Source organism: Mercenaria mercenaria, unplaced genomic scaffold, assembly GCF_021730395.1.
Source record: "Mercenaria mercenaria strain notata unplaced genomic scaffold, MADL_Memer_1 contig_3470, whole genome shotgun sequence".
Lineage (NCBI taxonomy): Eukaryota > Metazoa > Mollusca > Bivalvia > Venerida > Veneridae > Mercenaria > Mercenaria mercenaria.
The window spans coordinates 11,944-30,345 of record NW_026461611.1 but is presented as its reverse complement, the minus strand read 5'-3'; the positions used below and the strand labels follow the sequence as shown (position 1 = coordinate 30,345).

Genomic DNA, 18,402 nt, shown 5'->3' with positions numbered 1-18,402 from the left:
GGTTTAATCAAATTCTACAATGAAGAAAATAATTTTATAAAACGTGCAAAAATACTTTAAGATAAGTACAAACAAAATCTTCGAATCTATTTCATGTAATTTAAGTTTGCCCATTAAGACCTTGGAAACATTTAGCTTTTGAACTGTCCATCAATCCGCTAGACATTTTTAAACTTGGTATACATTATCAATATGAAATGAACATGCGCATTTTTTATTGGGAACTTCATGTGTACTATATATATATATATGAGCCTTGTGAACTTAACTCCTCCTACAGTTTCTACAAAATATCTTTATTTAATATACAAATTTTGTATTGTTCACAGAATATGTGTGTCATGGCGAATTTAGCTCGAACGTAATAGAGCTATTTTGGTTCCCTAAAGGTCTGCATGTAAACTGTTATTTGAGCAACTACTGGACGGGATCTAATGCTTTTGAAATCCCACACAAATCTTCGGCATGTTTAGATGTCTCCTTAGACAAGGTTCTCAAAAGATATCTAGTTTATACTTGATTCACATAAACGTCAAACGAATTTAATCATTGTATAAGTTATATCATGTACCCCCTTCAGTGCCGGAGACATATTGTATCGGTTCGAGTTGTCTGTATAATAATATGCCTGTCTGACATTCTCCATTTAATCCATCCTTTAAGTTGTCTGATTATTTGCAAAGTAATTTGATCTGTTTAACTTTTTTTTGCGTTTACAAATACCACATCCTGCATCTTCTAAATATCTTCGTTAAACTTGGCATAAGTAAATATCATACGAAAGACAGGTGGTGACTTCGAACTTCATACTTCACACTTCAAACTCAGACTTCACACTTCATATAAAATGCTTAATACACATACAAATAATAGGAAAGGCTGAAGTGTGAAGTGTTAAGTCTGAAGTTTGAAGTGTGAAGTGTGAAGTTTGATGTATGAATTGTGAAGTCTAAATTACATCTACGGAAACCCGCCTATAAGGTTATCAAAATCTATAGCTATTACTGGCATATAAACTATTTACTGTAAACGCGACACGTGAAACTTACAATATACTTTCATTAAACTTATACCCTTTGTCACAGAGACCAGTCTCCGAGAAAAGGATATTCTCCAAAATAGACATATCTAAACGTTAAAATAAGGCTGCGAAAGACAGTTATGTAGATATAATTAAATATATACGGAAAGGGGATTCGAATTAAATAATATCAAAGTATAATATTTGGTGTTATTGCACAGAAAACGTCCTCTACTAACAGAGATTATTTTGTACAAATCTGCATTGAATATCAATGTTATCACCATTTAATACAAGGAATTGAGTAACATGAAGTTTTAACGTAGGACTATTTTACATCGGAAAAATAAAATTTGAATCTATCTAGTTTGTGGATACTGTTTGGCAAATGGTGAATTTGCTCAGACCTAATAAAGTACCTCGCACTGCAACAGTATAATATACCATTCCAAACTCGGTGTGGGTAATTGTACAAAATGGTACAAGACAACGTAATGTCGATTTAATACTTGAAAAGCATACCTCGAGATACAGACCAAACAAAAAATCGCAGTAAGATTAAATTTATTTAAATGAGGTACCCTTACGAGTTGGAGAATGTAATTTTCTGAAATAAATTCGTTAGAAATAATCCACAAACAATGAGCTAATGTAGATGATTTATTTATTTATTAACAAAAAAAAAAGAAAAAAATGATTTGCATTTCTCTATACTGTTTTTTTTTCAATTGTTGAATATTGTTTGTCCCGTACCGTGGTATAAGTGTTACTGTTAATACATCTATTTTGCTTATTTATAGGAAGTCCCGGGTACGGCTTTTTCAAGGATATTATTTGACGAAAGTAAATACGTTTTTATCTTTATTTAACCAGTAGGAATGCAAACACACAAAGTAATTGATAAGCGTTTTAGAATACACCAATCTGTATATTATAAAATCACGCACATATTAATATTTTGATATTACAAAAATTAACGTATTTCAGATATAATCTATCTATTGATTGAATATGATTATATCAAAATATGTATTTAGAGATACTCTATTGTGTGAAATGTGTGAAATGTTTAATTCATTAAATGATATATCTTTAAATCAATTGATGAAAAAAGAAAATTCATTGAATGAAACATAAAATTATTTCAACGGATATACTTAACTGCGTTCTAAGATATACAGGATATTTGTTTGTTTCAGTGAAATATCAATTTTATTTCACAAGTGAGCATCGCCACGAGTGAAAATGACTTTTTTTTGGTGCTCACGAGTGAAATAAAATTGATATTTCCCTGAAACAAACAAATTTTCTTTTTATTTCATGTGTAAAACTCTATTTTTGTTGCGTTATTTATAAAAATGTCGAAAATCGCGGGAAAGATCAACAGAAAGCATAACACAAATGACGTCATTTTATCGACGTCATCGTCATTATGGTCCCCGGTATTCATAACGCCCGGTATACAATTTGACTTCAATTGCGACGGAGGACCGGAACAAGTTCGGCAAAAACAGTGAAAATAAAAATGATAATCTACTGTTTCAAAACTGTGGATTATCACTTTTATTTCACTGAGAAAACTCTATAATTCACTGGAAAACATAACATAAATCACTGTTCTTATTAATATATCAAAATGAATTGAGGATTAAACAAAATTAATGATATTGTAGATATCATAAAATATTGAATAAATAGTATATTGACGGCTACATAGATAACCGCTATGAACTGACTGGAATACAATTGAAAACGATCTATTACCAAAACAAAACAAATTATGGCTAATCGTATTTCATACATCAGGCATGTTATATAAAGACTGTATAATTTAGATCTATTTGAATTTAAGTACTCTTAAAAAATGGGGGATATCTTGTTGGTCTTCTGTCGTGACAAGGGATCGACCAACTGTATGATTTACGTTGTAAGCAATCATCGTCAGTGATTAGTGGACTCTTATCCTTTAATCTATGACATTTTAAAAACGGTTTGAAGTGCATTTAAGGCTTACTGTTTATTGTCTCCACAAACAATGTAATATATTACCAACAAGATTAACAAGAGTTCAAATAATTATTCTATAAATCAGTATTTCTTCAGGAAAACAACGTGTAATTACATTTTGTATTGCCCGGTAGCATGGCTATTAAGTGAAATTTATTTTGCATCAATTGCTTTTTACAAGATATATGGTATAACTAGATTTATTTCAAAGGCTTGAGAATTGAAAAGTTTTTTTTTCTGTCATCAACAATAGGTAATTGAGATCAAAATGTATTTTGTTGAACTTTTTTTAATATTCCCGTCTAAAAGCTGAAAGCAAACAAGAGATGTCATTCACATAACTCAAAATGGTACATGAGTTCTTGGTAGAGGACCTCTATACAATGATATGCCAAATACTTATGCTCTAGGTCTTGAGGATTTAGATAAAAATTATTCCTATAAAAGCCTCTGTAAGTTCAAGGCTCGATGTTTTAGACAAGAAATTCTTCTTTTCTTGTTAAGTCTGGGTAAAACAAGTGAAACCCATAGCGAATCCAATTTGAACCCAGCGATATGATTTGAACAGACTTTGCAGAGGACTACTACACCATGCTACATGCCAAGGACATTACGGGTTTAGACAAGAAGACCTTTTAAAGTTTTTCCTTCATACGTTTAAGATAAACAAGGGAACCCCGGGATTCGGCCAATTCTAAACCATGGGACATAATTTGATCAAACTTGACAGAGAACCCCTTCACAATGATGCATGTCATATATCTAACCTTAAGGCCTTGAGGTTTAAGACAAGGAGATTTTGAAAAACATTATATAAGGCTATGTAAAACAAGTGAACCCCGGAGCATTTTGTTCAAAGGGAGAAAGGTGCCCAAAAGTGACATTCATCATGTATATTTCTTGCAAATTTTTTTATAGTTCTTTCATCCTTATGAATTGCATCAAAAGTTTAAATATAAGGAAAGGTTCATGACCGGAAACATTAAAATGTGGGCGTATGGAAACTGATTTAGTTCCCCATGACCTTAAGCTTATTTTATTGCCGCCATATTGGCGATTTCTCTATAAAACACATAGTAATTTTAGTTGCGAAGATAGTTATATACAAAAGACGCACATTTAATAAGAGTCTCTATATCTTACACTTGTGTAAATGTTATACTCCTCTGGTAGTGGAGGGGTAGGGGTATATAGTTTTAAATAGAATCACAGAACAATAAGTATGTTTTGATAATTACTGTTAGTACTAATTTTCGTTGGACTTTATCAAATAGTGTACGACTTATTAAATCATAGTGTAAAGCAATGTTACATAATTACAAAAGACAAGTCATTTTCAGGTCAAACCAGCACATGCATGAATAAACCAGCATGTACATTATTTGAAAGGATTGTTACTATCGAGCATTATGGAAATCTTCCGGATGATATTCGTAGTAATCGGTATAAGTTAGGGGGCTTTGTTGGTCTGTAGAGCATTATATCGAAATTTGTTGTAATAATCTGCTAAAAACAATGTCGATGATGTAGAGTTTGGTATCACGTTAATCGTGATATACTAAAACTAGAATTTGCCATGGAAACATAGGTAATATCACCACTAAACTTTTAGCTAATTTTACATCCTGTTCGTTTACTGAAGCTATTTATTTTTGCACCAAACATATCCTGACTTTTCTTTTGATTTAATTTAGCACTTGCTATGTTCTTAAAGAAAATTAATTTCCGCCAGTAAAATGGGTTCCAGAAAAGAAAATGTTTACTTTCAGTTCTACATGGCCTTAAAATAAACTGAAGTTGTCTAAACGGAATAAATTGTAATTTACCTTTGTTCAAGAACTAAATATTGTTTTATCAAATTGTATGCAATATTTTGCAAGTTAGTTGTTAGTTTTATGGTAAAAAACTATCTGACGTATCTAAGAACACTTTTAACACTATGGGTGTGGACAAATTTTCGATCTTTAATCTACTTTTTAAACAAATTTGAAATATTTAATACAAGCACAGCCGTCGACCAGAACAAAAAAACTGACAATAAATTTAGAGGAAGAAGATGGGCATATGGTCAAAATACTTGTGTCATCTTTGACTGTGATTAACTCTTACATTCAAGTATGTCTTAAATATGACAAAAACATGCTTATTTTCTTAATATTATTGATTGACATGAACAAATAATAAACCTTTTTAAAAACACTATTCAATGAAGAACACGCTGGCAGAAATTACTATATGATTTTTCCAGTAATCTTCAATTAAAAAAAAATCCAAAATTTGCAGGAGATTTTAAGCTTGCCCCTTTTTCACTTTAAACAGAATAAAGAAGACCAGCTATTTAGCGTGTTCAACTCATATTGTATTTCTTCGGTCGTGTAATTTCTACGGCGCCGACACACATGTTAATAAAATGCAGGAGCTGAAGACATGTTGTCAGGCAAGCGAGATTATCTTATTGACATATATGTTACATAAAACATTTGAAAAAAGGTGATATAATAAAATTGTCAATATATATGGGTTTCGATAATGACCCTGTTACCAATCCTTGGCTATTGGATAACACGACAAGCCTTGGATCTATTACAGGGCATTTTTATAAATGTAAATCTGCGTATCTATTAATATTTACATGCAGATCGAAAAAATATCATTTCGAACTTCTGAGCAAATATCTTAATTCAGCGTATCACTATTTAAAGGCAATTATATTTTTACCCAATATTCTGACAGAAGTGGTACAGTTGTAACTTTTACACATAATAAAAGAAAAAAAGTAATTTACCATTATTCGGCTGTCCAAGCTCCACTGGTTCCTATATGTTTGTGAAAGCGAACTCCCTTTATCATAAATTTCTTGTGAATGACTCGCTTATCAGTCATATTATCAAAGTTATAAATAATCGATGTTAAATGCACGTTCGTTACAGAAAAAGGCATTGATTGCAATATTTGTATTAGACAAACATGGATATCATTTTTCTGTATTTTTGTACTTTGGCGGCACACTCTGACAGCTCTTGTATCGTATAGACAAAGCTAAGATGTCATCAATATTTGACATTTGCTTAGTGATATATATTTAGACAACTGTTACGTTGTTCACATGTTTCAATGAATGTTTAAATCTGGTAAAAAGTAATGTGTCAGTTACTCGCTATATAGTACAAATATTTCATCTTAAGAACGTGTTGAAAACAACAGGAACCGAGCGACTTCTAAATTACCAGTTGCATTTGCTTCTCAAATTCTTAATATTTACTTAATAAACAAAATTACACATCAGAAATGTATTGAATTAAATCATATATGAATTATGATGGTAGGTTTTTGTGATTTCTTAAAACCCGGGAAAAGAGCATGTCTAGCACTTTCCCATTTGACAGGTATCAGAACTTTTCAATCATATGAACTTGTGATATAACTTTGCACTACCTAACTCTCTATCTTTGTTGCGCAACTCGAATAGATACATTTTAACAAATTATCTCTGTACTAAATGTTTCTATTCATTTAAAACATCTACCGTCCTGTGTTGTATGGAAAGTACCGAATGCCTACATACTGACATGCAATATGTTTTCACGACTTGTTTGCAGTCTCCTTTATCTTTGTGTTATTTAAAAAAGCGACAAACTTTGGACTCAAATAAATTGCAATTATGCCCACTTGACCATCTTTATGATTATGTCAAGCTAGAATTTATTAGTCCTCTTTGGTCCAAGTTGACGACTAACCGGCTCCTTGAAAGCGTTTTGTACACAACCTAAGAGGTTTTAAATAGATAGCACCAAACATACAATAAAACATAAAGTCGTGGACCGAGTTGAAGTGTGAACAGTACACGTCTTCTTTTTTAGATATACAAATTTAGTGTGTTTCACAGGAAATGTTCGTGACATGCATATTTTAGCTCGACCTTTGGAAATATTTTAAATAATGAAGCTGTTGTCCTCAGCCTTTTTGTCGTCGTTGGCGTTCGTGTTACAAAAGTTTTACATTTAGTATTATTAGCTGGTACTTTACGCTCACAAACTTTACACGAGTTGATAAGGTTCAATAACTTTAGTTTATATATCATGTGTATAAGAATGATGCAAATGTGTTGATTAAATTTATCTCCGCCAAACGCATTCAAACATTGTATCTAAATTACTTTATCCCCATCATTGGATGAGGGAATTTGTATATCTTTCAGTACACACGTCCGCCGGATCGTCTGTACATCAACCAATCCGTCTCATGCATAGATTCTGGACTTCTTATAATATAACAAAGGAACTTAGTAGCGAATTTTGTCGCGGTCTTTGACTAAGTATTGTTCGTACAATTTTGATTCGTTTTTATTCCATTTTTTGCCACGTGTGAGGGACCTTAAAAATAAATAAAGCATGTTTTTCTCAAACTCACAAGGTCAATGATTACGACACAATGACTCATATGTTTGACCTAGTAACATAATATAAATTTATCCGGTACTCATTATAATTCTTAAACGGAGCGCAAGTGAATAATCTGACCAATCAAAAACCTAGTCATTGAGTGAGGTAATTAAAATAAATTTCTAACAAGTACAAATGTTGCTGCAAGATACAGCAAAAGGAAACTTCGCGCGAAACAAAGTACTGTATTTAGTAATGGTATATAACGATACTGGTGTATATGTTGTAGACCCTAGGAAAACAGACATTCTGATTGGGTTTCATGAATTTTGGACAAAGAGGCGTGAAACTCACAGAAACCAATGTGGCATCACAAATACTCCGCACTCATAATGTGTCTCAATCAAGTCTAGTTAAAGTTTTAAACTTGATCATCTGGCGTAAAAAGGTAGGTAAGTAAGTTAATTCATAGAAAAAACATTCTTAACTCTCTAGATGCCATATTTTCATATAAAATTTAGTCAGAACATTTCTATTATGAATTTTAGAATAGATTGTAAATACGATTATCTTGGATATAAAACTAGGTCACTAGGCTATATCATAAAACACATTCTTAGCATTCTTAATGTTTCTTTTCTGCTTTGTCTACATACAGTTGGTAAGAAAGTTTGTCTTTTTTAAATTATTAAGCTTGTGTTAAGTTTAAAACTTGGTCGTTATGGGTCAATGACTAGGTCGCTAGGTTAAAGGTATATCAAACCAAAATTTTGTATCTGTAAACATGAACACTTACAGCTCGTTTAAATGGGTCAACCGTGTTGTTGCACTTATAAAATAGACTGACACGGTTTATAGGTTGGTGAGGGCTACGGATATGTATTGTATTTTGCCATCGAAATGTTTCTATAAAATGCTTCTTCCCCTTCCGTTTGGATCCGTCCATGTTTACAAACACGTTTGTTTATTTTATGGACTGTACAATATAGTGTTTATGTAAACATAAAATTAACAACTTTATGTGTATTAACAATACTATACCGAAATTATGTCTACTGTGATATGCATGAACACATTTGATATGCAAGGATATACGTCTAAAGACCGTTATTTGACATTATATTATGCAAGGATAAATGCTATGTAAGGTTAAATGCCTCTAACTTGTTCTTCACATTATTCATTGGTGTTAATTGCTACAACGTTTAGGTATATTTAACCACATTTTCAACATATATCTACATGCTCTATTTACAAATAGATCCATATGAAATGACCCTTACGAAATGGTAAAAAAGCTGCGAACATGCCGCGGACATGGTGCGAACATGCCACGAACATGCCTATTCGCAGGAAGTATTCGCGGGATATTCGCTGCTACCGCGATCGATTCGTTTATCATTTAGCGATTGATTTGATACTAGTTCGCGGGATATTCGCAGGGAGACCAATGATCGCGGCATGTTTGCGAGAAGAACATAGAAGATTATAATCTTTTGGTAAACTGTTAATGAAGAGCTTTTATAAGAGCAAGTAATTGTAGATCAATTAATTTGTAGCATTATCTGTAAGGTCACAGTATGAGTCTGATAAGTTAATTACAACCAGATATTCTGGACACGTTTAGAAGGAAATCTGTGTGCATTACAGCAGGAAGGTCTAATACGTATCAGTTGTTCCAGATTACAGACAGTTTGCATAAGTGATTCTTAGAGGTTGATAGGAATATATTCTTTTTGTGGTAAGTCGGAAAATTTATGTTTAATATCTATACTCATATATCTCAATAAACATAAGGAATTTTGAAAATGAAATAGATATTCTTAAACTTTTGTAGAGCTGAATCAGAATATCTAAAAAGAAATATAAACTAGCTTATTTTGACAATTTTTATTCATAGCTTCATAAGTCTGATAATTAACATGTAAAACTACATGACAAATTTGTAGTGACACATATAACTTATAAGCAGTGTGAAGAAAAAACATTGGGCTGAAATGAATACATGCACTCAGACATTGGTATTGAAATGACAATTAACAGTTGAAATTCAAACATATTTTATCATTAAAATTCAAAATGCTCCAAATATGATATGAAAAAGTTCAGACATTGACAATTTGAATTAGTTACAACCTCAGTGTTCAAGTTTATTCAATTTATAAATTTATATCCCTGATTCCTATTAATTTATTTGTTTTAACTTGCACTTTTTCTGTACATGCATTTTTGTACACAATTTCTGTAGTGATTGTTAGTTCGCGGCATGTTCGCAGCAACTAGTTCGCGGGATGATCGCAGCAACTAGTTCGCGGGATGATCGCAGCAACTTGTTCGCGGGAAGTTCACAGCTACTTGTTCGCGGGAAGTTCGCGGCAAAACTAATTTGCATGTGAAAAGTGAACACCAAACGAACATCCCGCGAACAATTATAACAACTGTATTAAAAGCGTTCGCGGCATGTTCGCCGGATATTCGCGGCATGATCGCAGCAAGTGTTCGCGGCAAACTATAACATTTCCGTAAGGGGAATAATAAAACTTGACCTAAAATCTTTTGTAAAGTGACCCATCCTCTTTTCATGGACAGTATAGACACCACATATATAGCTGCAAATGACATTTCAAAAAGGCATATTTGCCTTTTAATTGCCTCTAGTTGTTTTTTTTTAAGAAAATATATATTTATAAGTATTTACAGAAACATGATATATCTTTATGGAATTTTCTGGAAAGTCATATATAATCAATTAAACTGGTATATCTACTTCCGTTATATTGCTGATTTTGGCAACTAGTAACACATGTATACTTTTGCACAATTGGAGATGTCTAAATATCATTTCAAATTATAAGACAAACATACACAAGGACAAGTAAAGCTTGTTGCTGTAGATTTCTGCAACATTTTTATCAATTGTTTATGAATGATTAAGACACCGTGACTTGTGTTCTAATATAATTTTTGAAATGTACCAAAGTACAAGCTATAATATGTCAATTTTGCATCCCATTTCCCACAAACAACAACAAAATAATGAGAGAAAAATGGAAGGAATGAAAGTAAGTGTGTAGAAACAAATATTGTTTAGATGGGATGGAATAAAAATTGAAGTGAACAAATACCAGTAAATGAATAAATGAATGATTGAATAAATGAATGAAAAAGGAAGGATGAAAAAAATTATATAGAACAGGGATTGTTAAGATAGAAAAAACAATTTAAAAGAAGATGAATGAATGAATGAATGAATAAACGAATGGATGAATGAATGAATGAATCAGGAAAGGAAGAAAGAAAGAACAAAAATGCTATGAAACAGAAGCATGTATGTTCAAAAAAAAGATCTCATGTCTTTAAAGATATATAGCAATGTTTTTGTGAATGCATGTGAGCTTTGTTTTATTCGTTTTGTAAAAAATTAATCACACAAATAGGCTTTTATAAACTGTATTATGTATTTTTGTGAATATTGAAGAACTTTCATAAAAAATACTGCTTAATGCACAGGCACTCGGCGTGTGGCCTGGACCCTACCCCGCCCCACCCCCTAAGCCCCCATCTGAAAAAAACTGCACAAGCTTGTAACACATAGTTACATAATATAATAAAATTCTGTGAGAAAAAAAATCATATCCTATATATCCGAGTACTAAAAAGATGTATTGAACACTTGAGCCTCGACATCACGAAAATATTCACTGACCTCATATAAAGTAAGCCCCTGTTCATAACTTCTACACAATTTCCAAAAACTTGGTTCCGTTTAACGCAGAAGTAAATTCTTTATAAATACTGAAAAAGATCGGGTGTATGTACTGTTCTCACTATGATTAGCGAGCCGTTAAATTCGCCAAAATTTGTCTCGACATCGACGTGACCTAATTTTGTTTACATTAAATTCAGTACACAGTGTATTATCCCTTCGTGATGTCCGGCCCAAACCAACATGAATCGAAAAACAGTCAATTTTATAATCTCTTACCACCGACGAATTAAACACATGCCAGGTTTATAACACACCGCGACTCTGTTTTCTAAATCCTCGGTCGCTTTGAACTCTGCGCTGCCATATGGCACAAGACCACAGTTATTTGCCCTTGGTTGACAATACGGAAGTGGTTACACGGAAAATAGTTCCTCTGTTTGATGGTGAATATTGGTGAATTTTTGAGTGAAAGACCTGCAATAAATGGCATGATTTAATAGAGGAGATATGAAATAGTAGATACATGTACAATTTGACAGAATGAGAATGTCAGAATATGCATAACATGACTTTTTGATAGGGCCTGTTTTGCCTGTTTGCGGCCATCTAGAGAGTATTCTTCATACGCATGTGATTTGGTTCAAAATGGTGGAAAAAAGAGCCGGTCAACCCAATGTTTACTGTGGCTGGAATTTTTTCTCTTGAATAGTTCTGTTGAGTTCAGGTATTTTTATGGGGGTTGGAATGCATGCAAAATTGCTATAGTGTCCAGTGCCTATATAGAACATATAGTAAAAATAACTGTGGTCTTAGGCCTGATATAGTGGAAAATGTCAGAAAGTAAATTGTCAATATTTTTGTTATTTTTCAATCTACATGGCTGAAATTTTGACAGTGAATGTCTGGTAGGCATAGAAATCTGGTAAATATTTAGATTAATCATTACATTTGCTGAAATTGCTTCAGTTTGGGTAAAAAGTATACATGCACTTGAAACTTGTGAAAAATCCTACTTTCAGTTTACATGTACATATTTCTGGATTTTTTTCTAATTTTGCAGGTTTTCATGCATGAAATGCATTTTTATAAGTTCTTTGTTTGAAACCGGTATGCGGAAAACAAAATTGGGTATTACAAATGCCGCGATGTGATATTATTTTATCTTTTAGACATTTGAGCTGCGACTGAGAAAATCTGACCTAAAGTCAGATATGTATTTTTTTCTCTTCTTGTTTACATAAAATTGCTCTTTTGGTTACTTGAATTTACACAATACACACAGTCTGAATAGAGAAATATGTGTAATCATAATCTGTGCAAGAAAAATAAGTTCAAGGGCTTGAAAATTGAACAGATTAGGCCTGAAATTGGCATATTTTAATTGATTTTGAAGGATAACAGGCAGATTTTCACACACTAGACTTGCATATTGGTTTCCTTAATGTTTAATTGAGCATAAATCATCATATCTGAGGTCCTGAATTGTATATTTACTTATTCTGTTGGATTTCTTACACTTTTAGTACCTAAAAACCTGAAATGAGAGCGCTCGGACAATGTGAAGTTTGTCGCATAGACTGGGATTGATCGCCTTTGTACATATATGTCTACAGCTTCTCAGGTTTGACCGAAGACAGTTGTTCGGTGTTGTGAATGGGTAAATAATTCCTTTTTAGATGCTTTTAATCAAGATCAGGTACTGTGATTTTGTAAAGTTTAATAGACTTAGTTAAATTGCACCGGCAAGCGAAAAAAAGCTAGAAAATAGAATTGTAGTGGAATAACATTATTTCAGCCAGTTTTGCAATAATGACTACTTTCTAAATCATGTGTGGTAGTGAGATTACATTTATAATCAGTTACCATGAAATTGGACAGGAATTTGTTCATAATAGTTGATGCAGTAAACTGTATTCCCAGTGTGAATACTCAGTTCAGATTGTAGCTAATTTTACCTGAAGATAGTAAACATTGCTTCAGATCTAGCAGTCAGTAAAGCAAGGAATCTGGACAGACTGCTTTGTGATTGATAGTTTTGTTATTCAGACTGTTTGTTATGACACATTTTACATACATAAGACTTGAATTTGAGGTTTTATATTACATTATGACAGTTTCAGTATGGGGAAAGGAGATTGTGATATAAATATTCATAGAAAAGTTGCTTTGAGGGGCACTTTTTAGCATTTCACACTTTCTTTGCAGTCAGATTGTTTTGAAATATAGTTTGCACATACATACAATCATGTAAACTGATTAAGTATTCAATCTAAGAAATTATGACTAGCTTGACTCATATTTCAGATGTTGTTCGGCCGCAGGCCTTCCAATCACACAGAAGATCCTGGTTCGATCACACGAAGGGTCACTTCCATTGATATTAGTCATCGGAAGAATTAGGAGCACCAGTTGTAGTTTCTCAGGTTGATATTTATTAAGGTTTTTGCTGAAATTTAGCCAGTTTGGAACATTCAGCAGGCAGTGATGTACATTAAAATCATTCTTTATAGCGATAGGGGCTGTTTTTGCCAGAAAACTCAGCTGTGATACACAATGTAAGATTTTGTGCAGTGTAAATGGTCATGGTGTGTATGTTTCATTTACAGAGTGCACCGAATGCCTGTAAACTGTAAGGTTTGAGTGAAATATTCATTCCAGAAAGACTCATAAGCTTTTTAGTAAGCTCACATATTGGACTTTTCAGAGCTGTTTGGCTCATTTTACCTAGGGTAGCCATAAATGAATGATCACTGAAAAGTTAATGACACATATATGTACAAAAACTATTCATTCTCATATTTGCCACATACTGGGCTGCTTAAAAAGGGCAAATTTGACAGCTACAGGATTTTTCTTAGTTCACATTTTACTTTTTCGTGTGAGTAGACTACGCGTTTCGACGTGCTTTTTGTAATAGGAATAGTTTTCCTAAAATTGGAACAGTGATATTGTAATCAGACTTGAAGTGGCTCTTAATTTGGATAGATATATAATAAGGAAACATGCTGTTTTTTATTTTGGGTGAAAATCTCATCAAACAAAAAAGTTATAGAATTTTGCGTTTTTTTTCATCTGAAAAGTACGCGAATTTTTTTTTGCTCAGATTTGACCGATACCATGTGTAACATTGGAAGCTGTCAAATTTTAGTGCATAGTTCAACAAAGGTCAAAGGTTAAGATACATCGGAGATTGTACTGGTAAAATATGTTTTAGTTTGAAGACAAAAATAGGTCTAAATATGCACAAGACCACAGTTGTTTGCCCTTGGTTGACCATAATACGGAAGTGGTTACACGGAAAATAGTTCCTCTGTTTGATGGTGAATATTGGTGAATTTTTGAGTGAAAGACCTGCAATAAATGGCATGATTTAATAGAGGAGATATGAAATAGTAGGTACATGTACAATTTGACAGAATGAGAATGTCAGAATATGCATAACATGACTTTTTGATAGGGCCTGTTTTGCCTGTTTGCGGCCATCTAGAGAGTATTCTTCATATGCATGTGATTTATTTCAAAATGGTGGAAAAAGAGCCGGTCAACCCAATGTTTACTGTGGCTGGAATTTTTTCTCTTGAATAGTTCTGTTGAGTTCAGGAATTTTTATGGGGGTTGGAATGCATGTAAAATTGCTATAGTGTCCAGTGCCTATATAGAACATATAGTAAAAATAACTGTGGTCTTAGACCATATTGACTGCGTTGACCCGGAAATACTTGTATAACGTCCGTACGATTTCGTCGAATTCAGACACGGTAAGCGCCAGCGATTGGTCAATATACGGAGGTGTGACGGCCTTCGCCTTTGGTTCCCTGCGTGGCCTTATATTTTCATAAGGATTGTAGCAACCATCTTTTGTAAACAATATACATGTCAATACTGGTGTTTTTTTACAAAAGGTGCTTGGATTTTTCATGGTTATTGAATCGTACCATGGCAATCGTAACTACTATTTTAAATAATACTTGTGGTCGTGCCAGTTATACTATTTTATAGCTTTTACATGTCTATTACTGAATCAGTGAAGAAGAAATCTATCTTTTCAAGTTGTCTTTCAATATATAGTGCACTGTTTGATTTCTTTACCACATGTGATGCTTTGTTTTAAATTCCAACATGGTTTAATTCATTTCTTTATTAAAACAGAGAAGTTTGAAACTGTTCTTTTTTTGTAAATCTGTTTTTTCACACTTCACTGCTTCTATAGGAACCTGGACAAGAATATGGTGTGTATGTTATAGTGTCTCCATACAATATGTAGGTGACCGGGTGGTCTAGTCCTAATGCACTTAACTGTCAATCCAGAGGTCTGCGGTTCAATTCTCAGCGTATGCACTGGAAATACCTGGGGTGGTCTTGTGTGTCTCCCACCTAAGAAAGAGGTCAGTACTGGTTCTTCCCAGGAAAAATGAGTGCTAAATACTCAATTCTTCTGATGATGTACATAAATCCCACTCTAAGGCATTGTCGTACAGTGGAGACAAAATGCAAACAGAGGCTTGTTAAGAACTAGACTGTATCCAGTATTTGCAAAGAGCTAGGCAAAGTTAAGCTGATCAGATTTGTGTGTGTCTGTACTTGTAGAAGATGACTGTGGCACCCTGAGTGGTTGCATTACCTCTCATGAACAGACTCAATCAAACCAAGTCTGCTATTTTTCTGTTTGGTTGCATTCTTTGCTTTCAAAGGATAGATTTAGGAAGATAAAACTTAAACAGAGGCTTGTTAAGAACTAGACTGTCTACCAGTATTTGGAAAGAGCTAGGCAAAGTTAAGCTGGTCAGATCCCTGTGTGTCTGTACTTATAGAAGATGACTGTGACACCCTGAGTGGCTACATTACCTCTCATGAACAGACTCAGTCAAACCAAGTCTGCTATTATTCTGTTTGGTTGCATTCTTTGCTTCCAAATGATATTTTTAGTGAAGACAAAACTTAAACAGAGGCTTGTTAAGAACTAGACTGTATCCAGTATTTGCAAAGAGCTAGGCAAAGTTAAGCTGGTCAGATCTGTGTGTGTATGTACTTGTAGAAGATGACTGTGGCACCCTGAGTGGCTGCATTACCTCTCCTGAACAGACTCAATCAAACAAAGTCTGCTATTATTCTGTTTGGTTGCATTCTTTGCTTTTAAAGGATATTTTTAGTGAAGATAAAACTTAAACAGAGGCTTGTTAAGAACTAGACTGTCTACCAGTATTTGCAAAGAGCTAGGCAAAGTTAAGCTGGTCAGATCTTTGTGTGTCTGTACTTGTAGAAGATGGCTTTGGTACCCTGAGTGGCTGCATTACCTCTAATGAACAGACTCAATCAAACTAAGTCTGCTATTATTCTGTTTGGTTGCATTCTTTGCTTCCAAATGATATTTTTCATGAAGACAAAACTTAAATAGAGGCTTGTTAAGAACTAGACTGTCTGTCAGTATTTGCAAAGAGCTAGGCAAAGTTAAGCTGGTCAGATCTCTGTGTATCTGTGCTTGTAGAAGATGACTGTGGCACCCTGAGTGGCTGCATTACCTCTCCTGAACAGACTCAATCAAACCGAGTCTGCTATTCTGTTTGGTTGCATTCTTTGCTTCCAAAGGATCTTTCTACAGATATTATTTTGTAATAATCATGAAAAGGGTGTTCTGTAAATTTGGTTTCCACTACCGTCCATGAACAGGCTTAATCATACCGAGCCTGCAACATTTTCATTTTTGTCGTGTTGAGCGACCTGTAGAGTTTCCACTTTTTCTATTTTTATATATATATGAAGGAAAAAGTTTCAAATTTTGTCATTATTAGAATAGTTTCTACTCACAGTCCTTACAAAGAAATTTAGATGATTTTTTTCTGATATTTTTTCCACTTCATGTGATGTTTTAACCCTGCACAATTTCTATGTAACCATTCACAACTATCACATTGAATCCAAGATGTTTCCTTCTCTACAGTATCACAAATCTTACATTTAATCTCATCGGAATCACTGACTGATTGTAGTACTACACTTTCATCGACCTGCTCAGTTGATGTGCCCTGTTGCGGTTCACTCTCTGACTCTAATGATGTGCTTGTCTGTGGAAGACTTGCAATAGTATCTGTTTCTTTAGCTTGTTTTGTAGACTTGCTTTGCTGTTTTCTTTGTTGGCTGGATTTGCTAGAAGTGCTAGAAAGACCGTTTTTACTCTCTGAATGAATAGATACTCTTACTTGCTTTCTGTGTGCCATCTTTTTCCCAATCTGAAAACTATCTAAAGTGTCCTTCCTGAATTGGTTGAACATAACCATTAGATGGTACTTAATTATTTGATGGAATATCTTTTCAGTCATATCTCAAAGGGAATCAGGCTCTTCTGTACTTGCAGACACACTTTGTTCATCCTCTTTTAGACAATTTAAGATATCAATTGCACATCTGGCATTTTCATACTTTTCTTTATCTGCATCTTTGTCCGAAAATCTATGCGATACCTCCTTTTTCAGAACATACTTAATATGTCTTACTTTTGCAACACAGTATCCCCCTACATATCTTACTCTTGCTCTGGAAGCCTGCGTTACTGTTCTTTTATTTATCTTTTGACTTGGTGTATCAACTTCTTTTGCCCTAGCACTTATAATGTACTCCCTAATTCCAACAAGAATGTTACAACAGATCCTCTGGTGTATGGTTGTATATACATCCTCATTATCAAATAATCTTAGACATTGCATTTTGAATTCTGTACCAGCTGAATATGTGGGTTGCTTTGTATAAAAGTCACCTAGGTTTTTTGACACTATTTGTCCAGTTTTTGAAGAAGTACATTCATTTAACAATGATGGAAGTTTACTGTATTGTTGTTTAGCAAAGACTTGTAACTTTGTCCAACTCATTCTAGACAAGATTTCATTGTTTTCATACTGATCAGGAGAAACAACTGTTTTTGCTGTTATTTCTTCAATTATACCTTTAAGATTTAAATTTTCTGGTAATTGAATGTCTTTGCATTCCTCTTCAACATCTAATGTAGCAATAACATCATTAAAATCATCTTCTAAATCTTCAGTACCTGGCTGGCAGTCATCATCTTGTACAGTGTCTATTTCCTGTAGATTCTCTACTGTGAACATTGCTTGGACAGGCTTGTGCCTAGAAGAAAATATTCAAAGTTAGGTCATCCTGGTATAAATACTTAGACAACTTAAAGATCTTAATTATAGAAAGTGACTTCTGCAGAATTACTCCCCTTTCTGCCATTTGTTGTTGAAGGACTCCCTTTAATAGCAGAGGGAACATACCTGCCAGCACTGTGA

The 18,402-nt window shown here is 33.6% G+C and overlaps 1 protein-coding gene across 1 annotated transcript in view; it reads right to left on the bottom strand.

The window, feature by feature from the left end:
* The window catches only part of LOC123535698 (prion-like-(Q/N-rich) domain-bearing protein 25), a 42,560-nt gene extending 25,226 nt beyond the window's left edge, over positions 1-17,334 (bottom strand). Inside the window, exon 1 of the mRNA XM_053534212.1 lies at positions 17,073-17,334. Coding sequence (XP_053390187.1) covers positions 17,073-17,334 — 262 coding nt within the window. The remainder of the gene's footprint in view (positions 1-17,072) is intronic.
* Between the last annotated feature and the right edge of the window lie 1,068 nt (positions 17,335-18,402).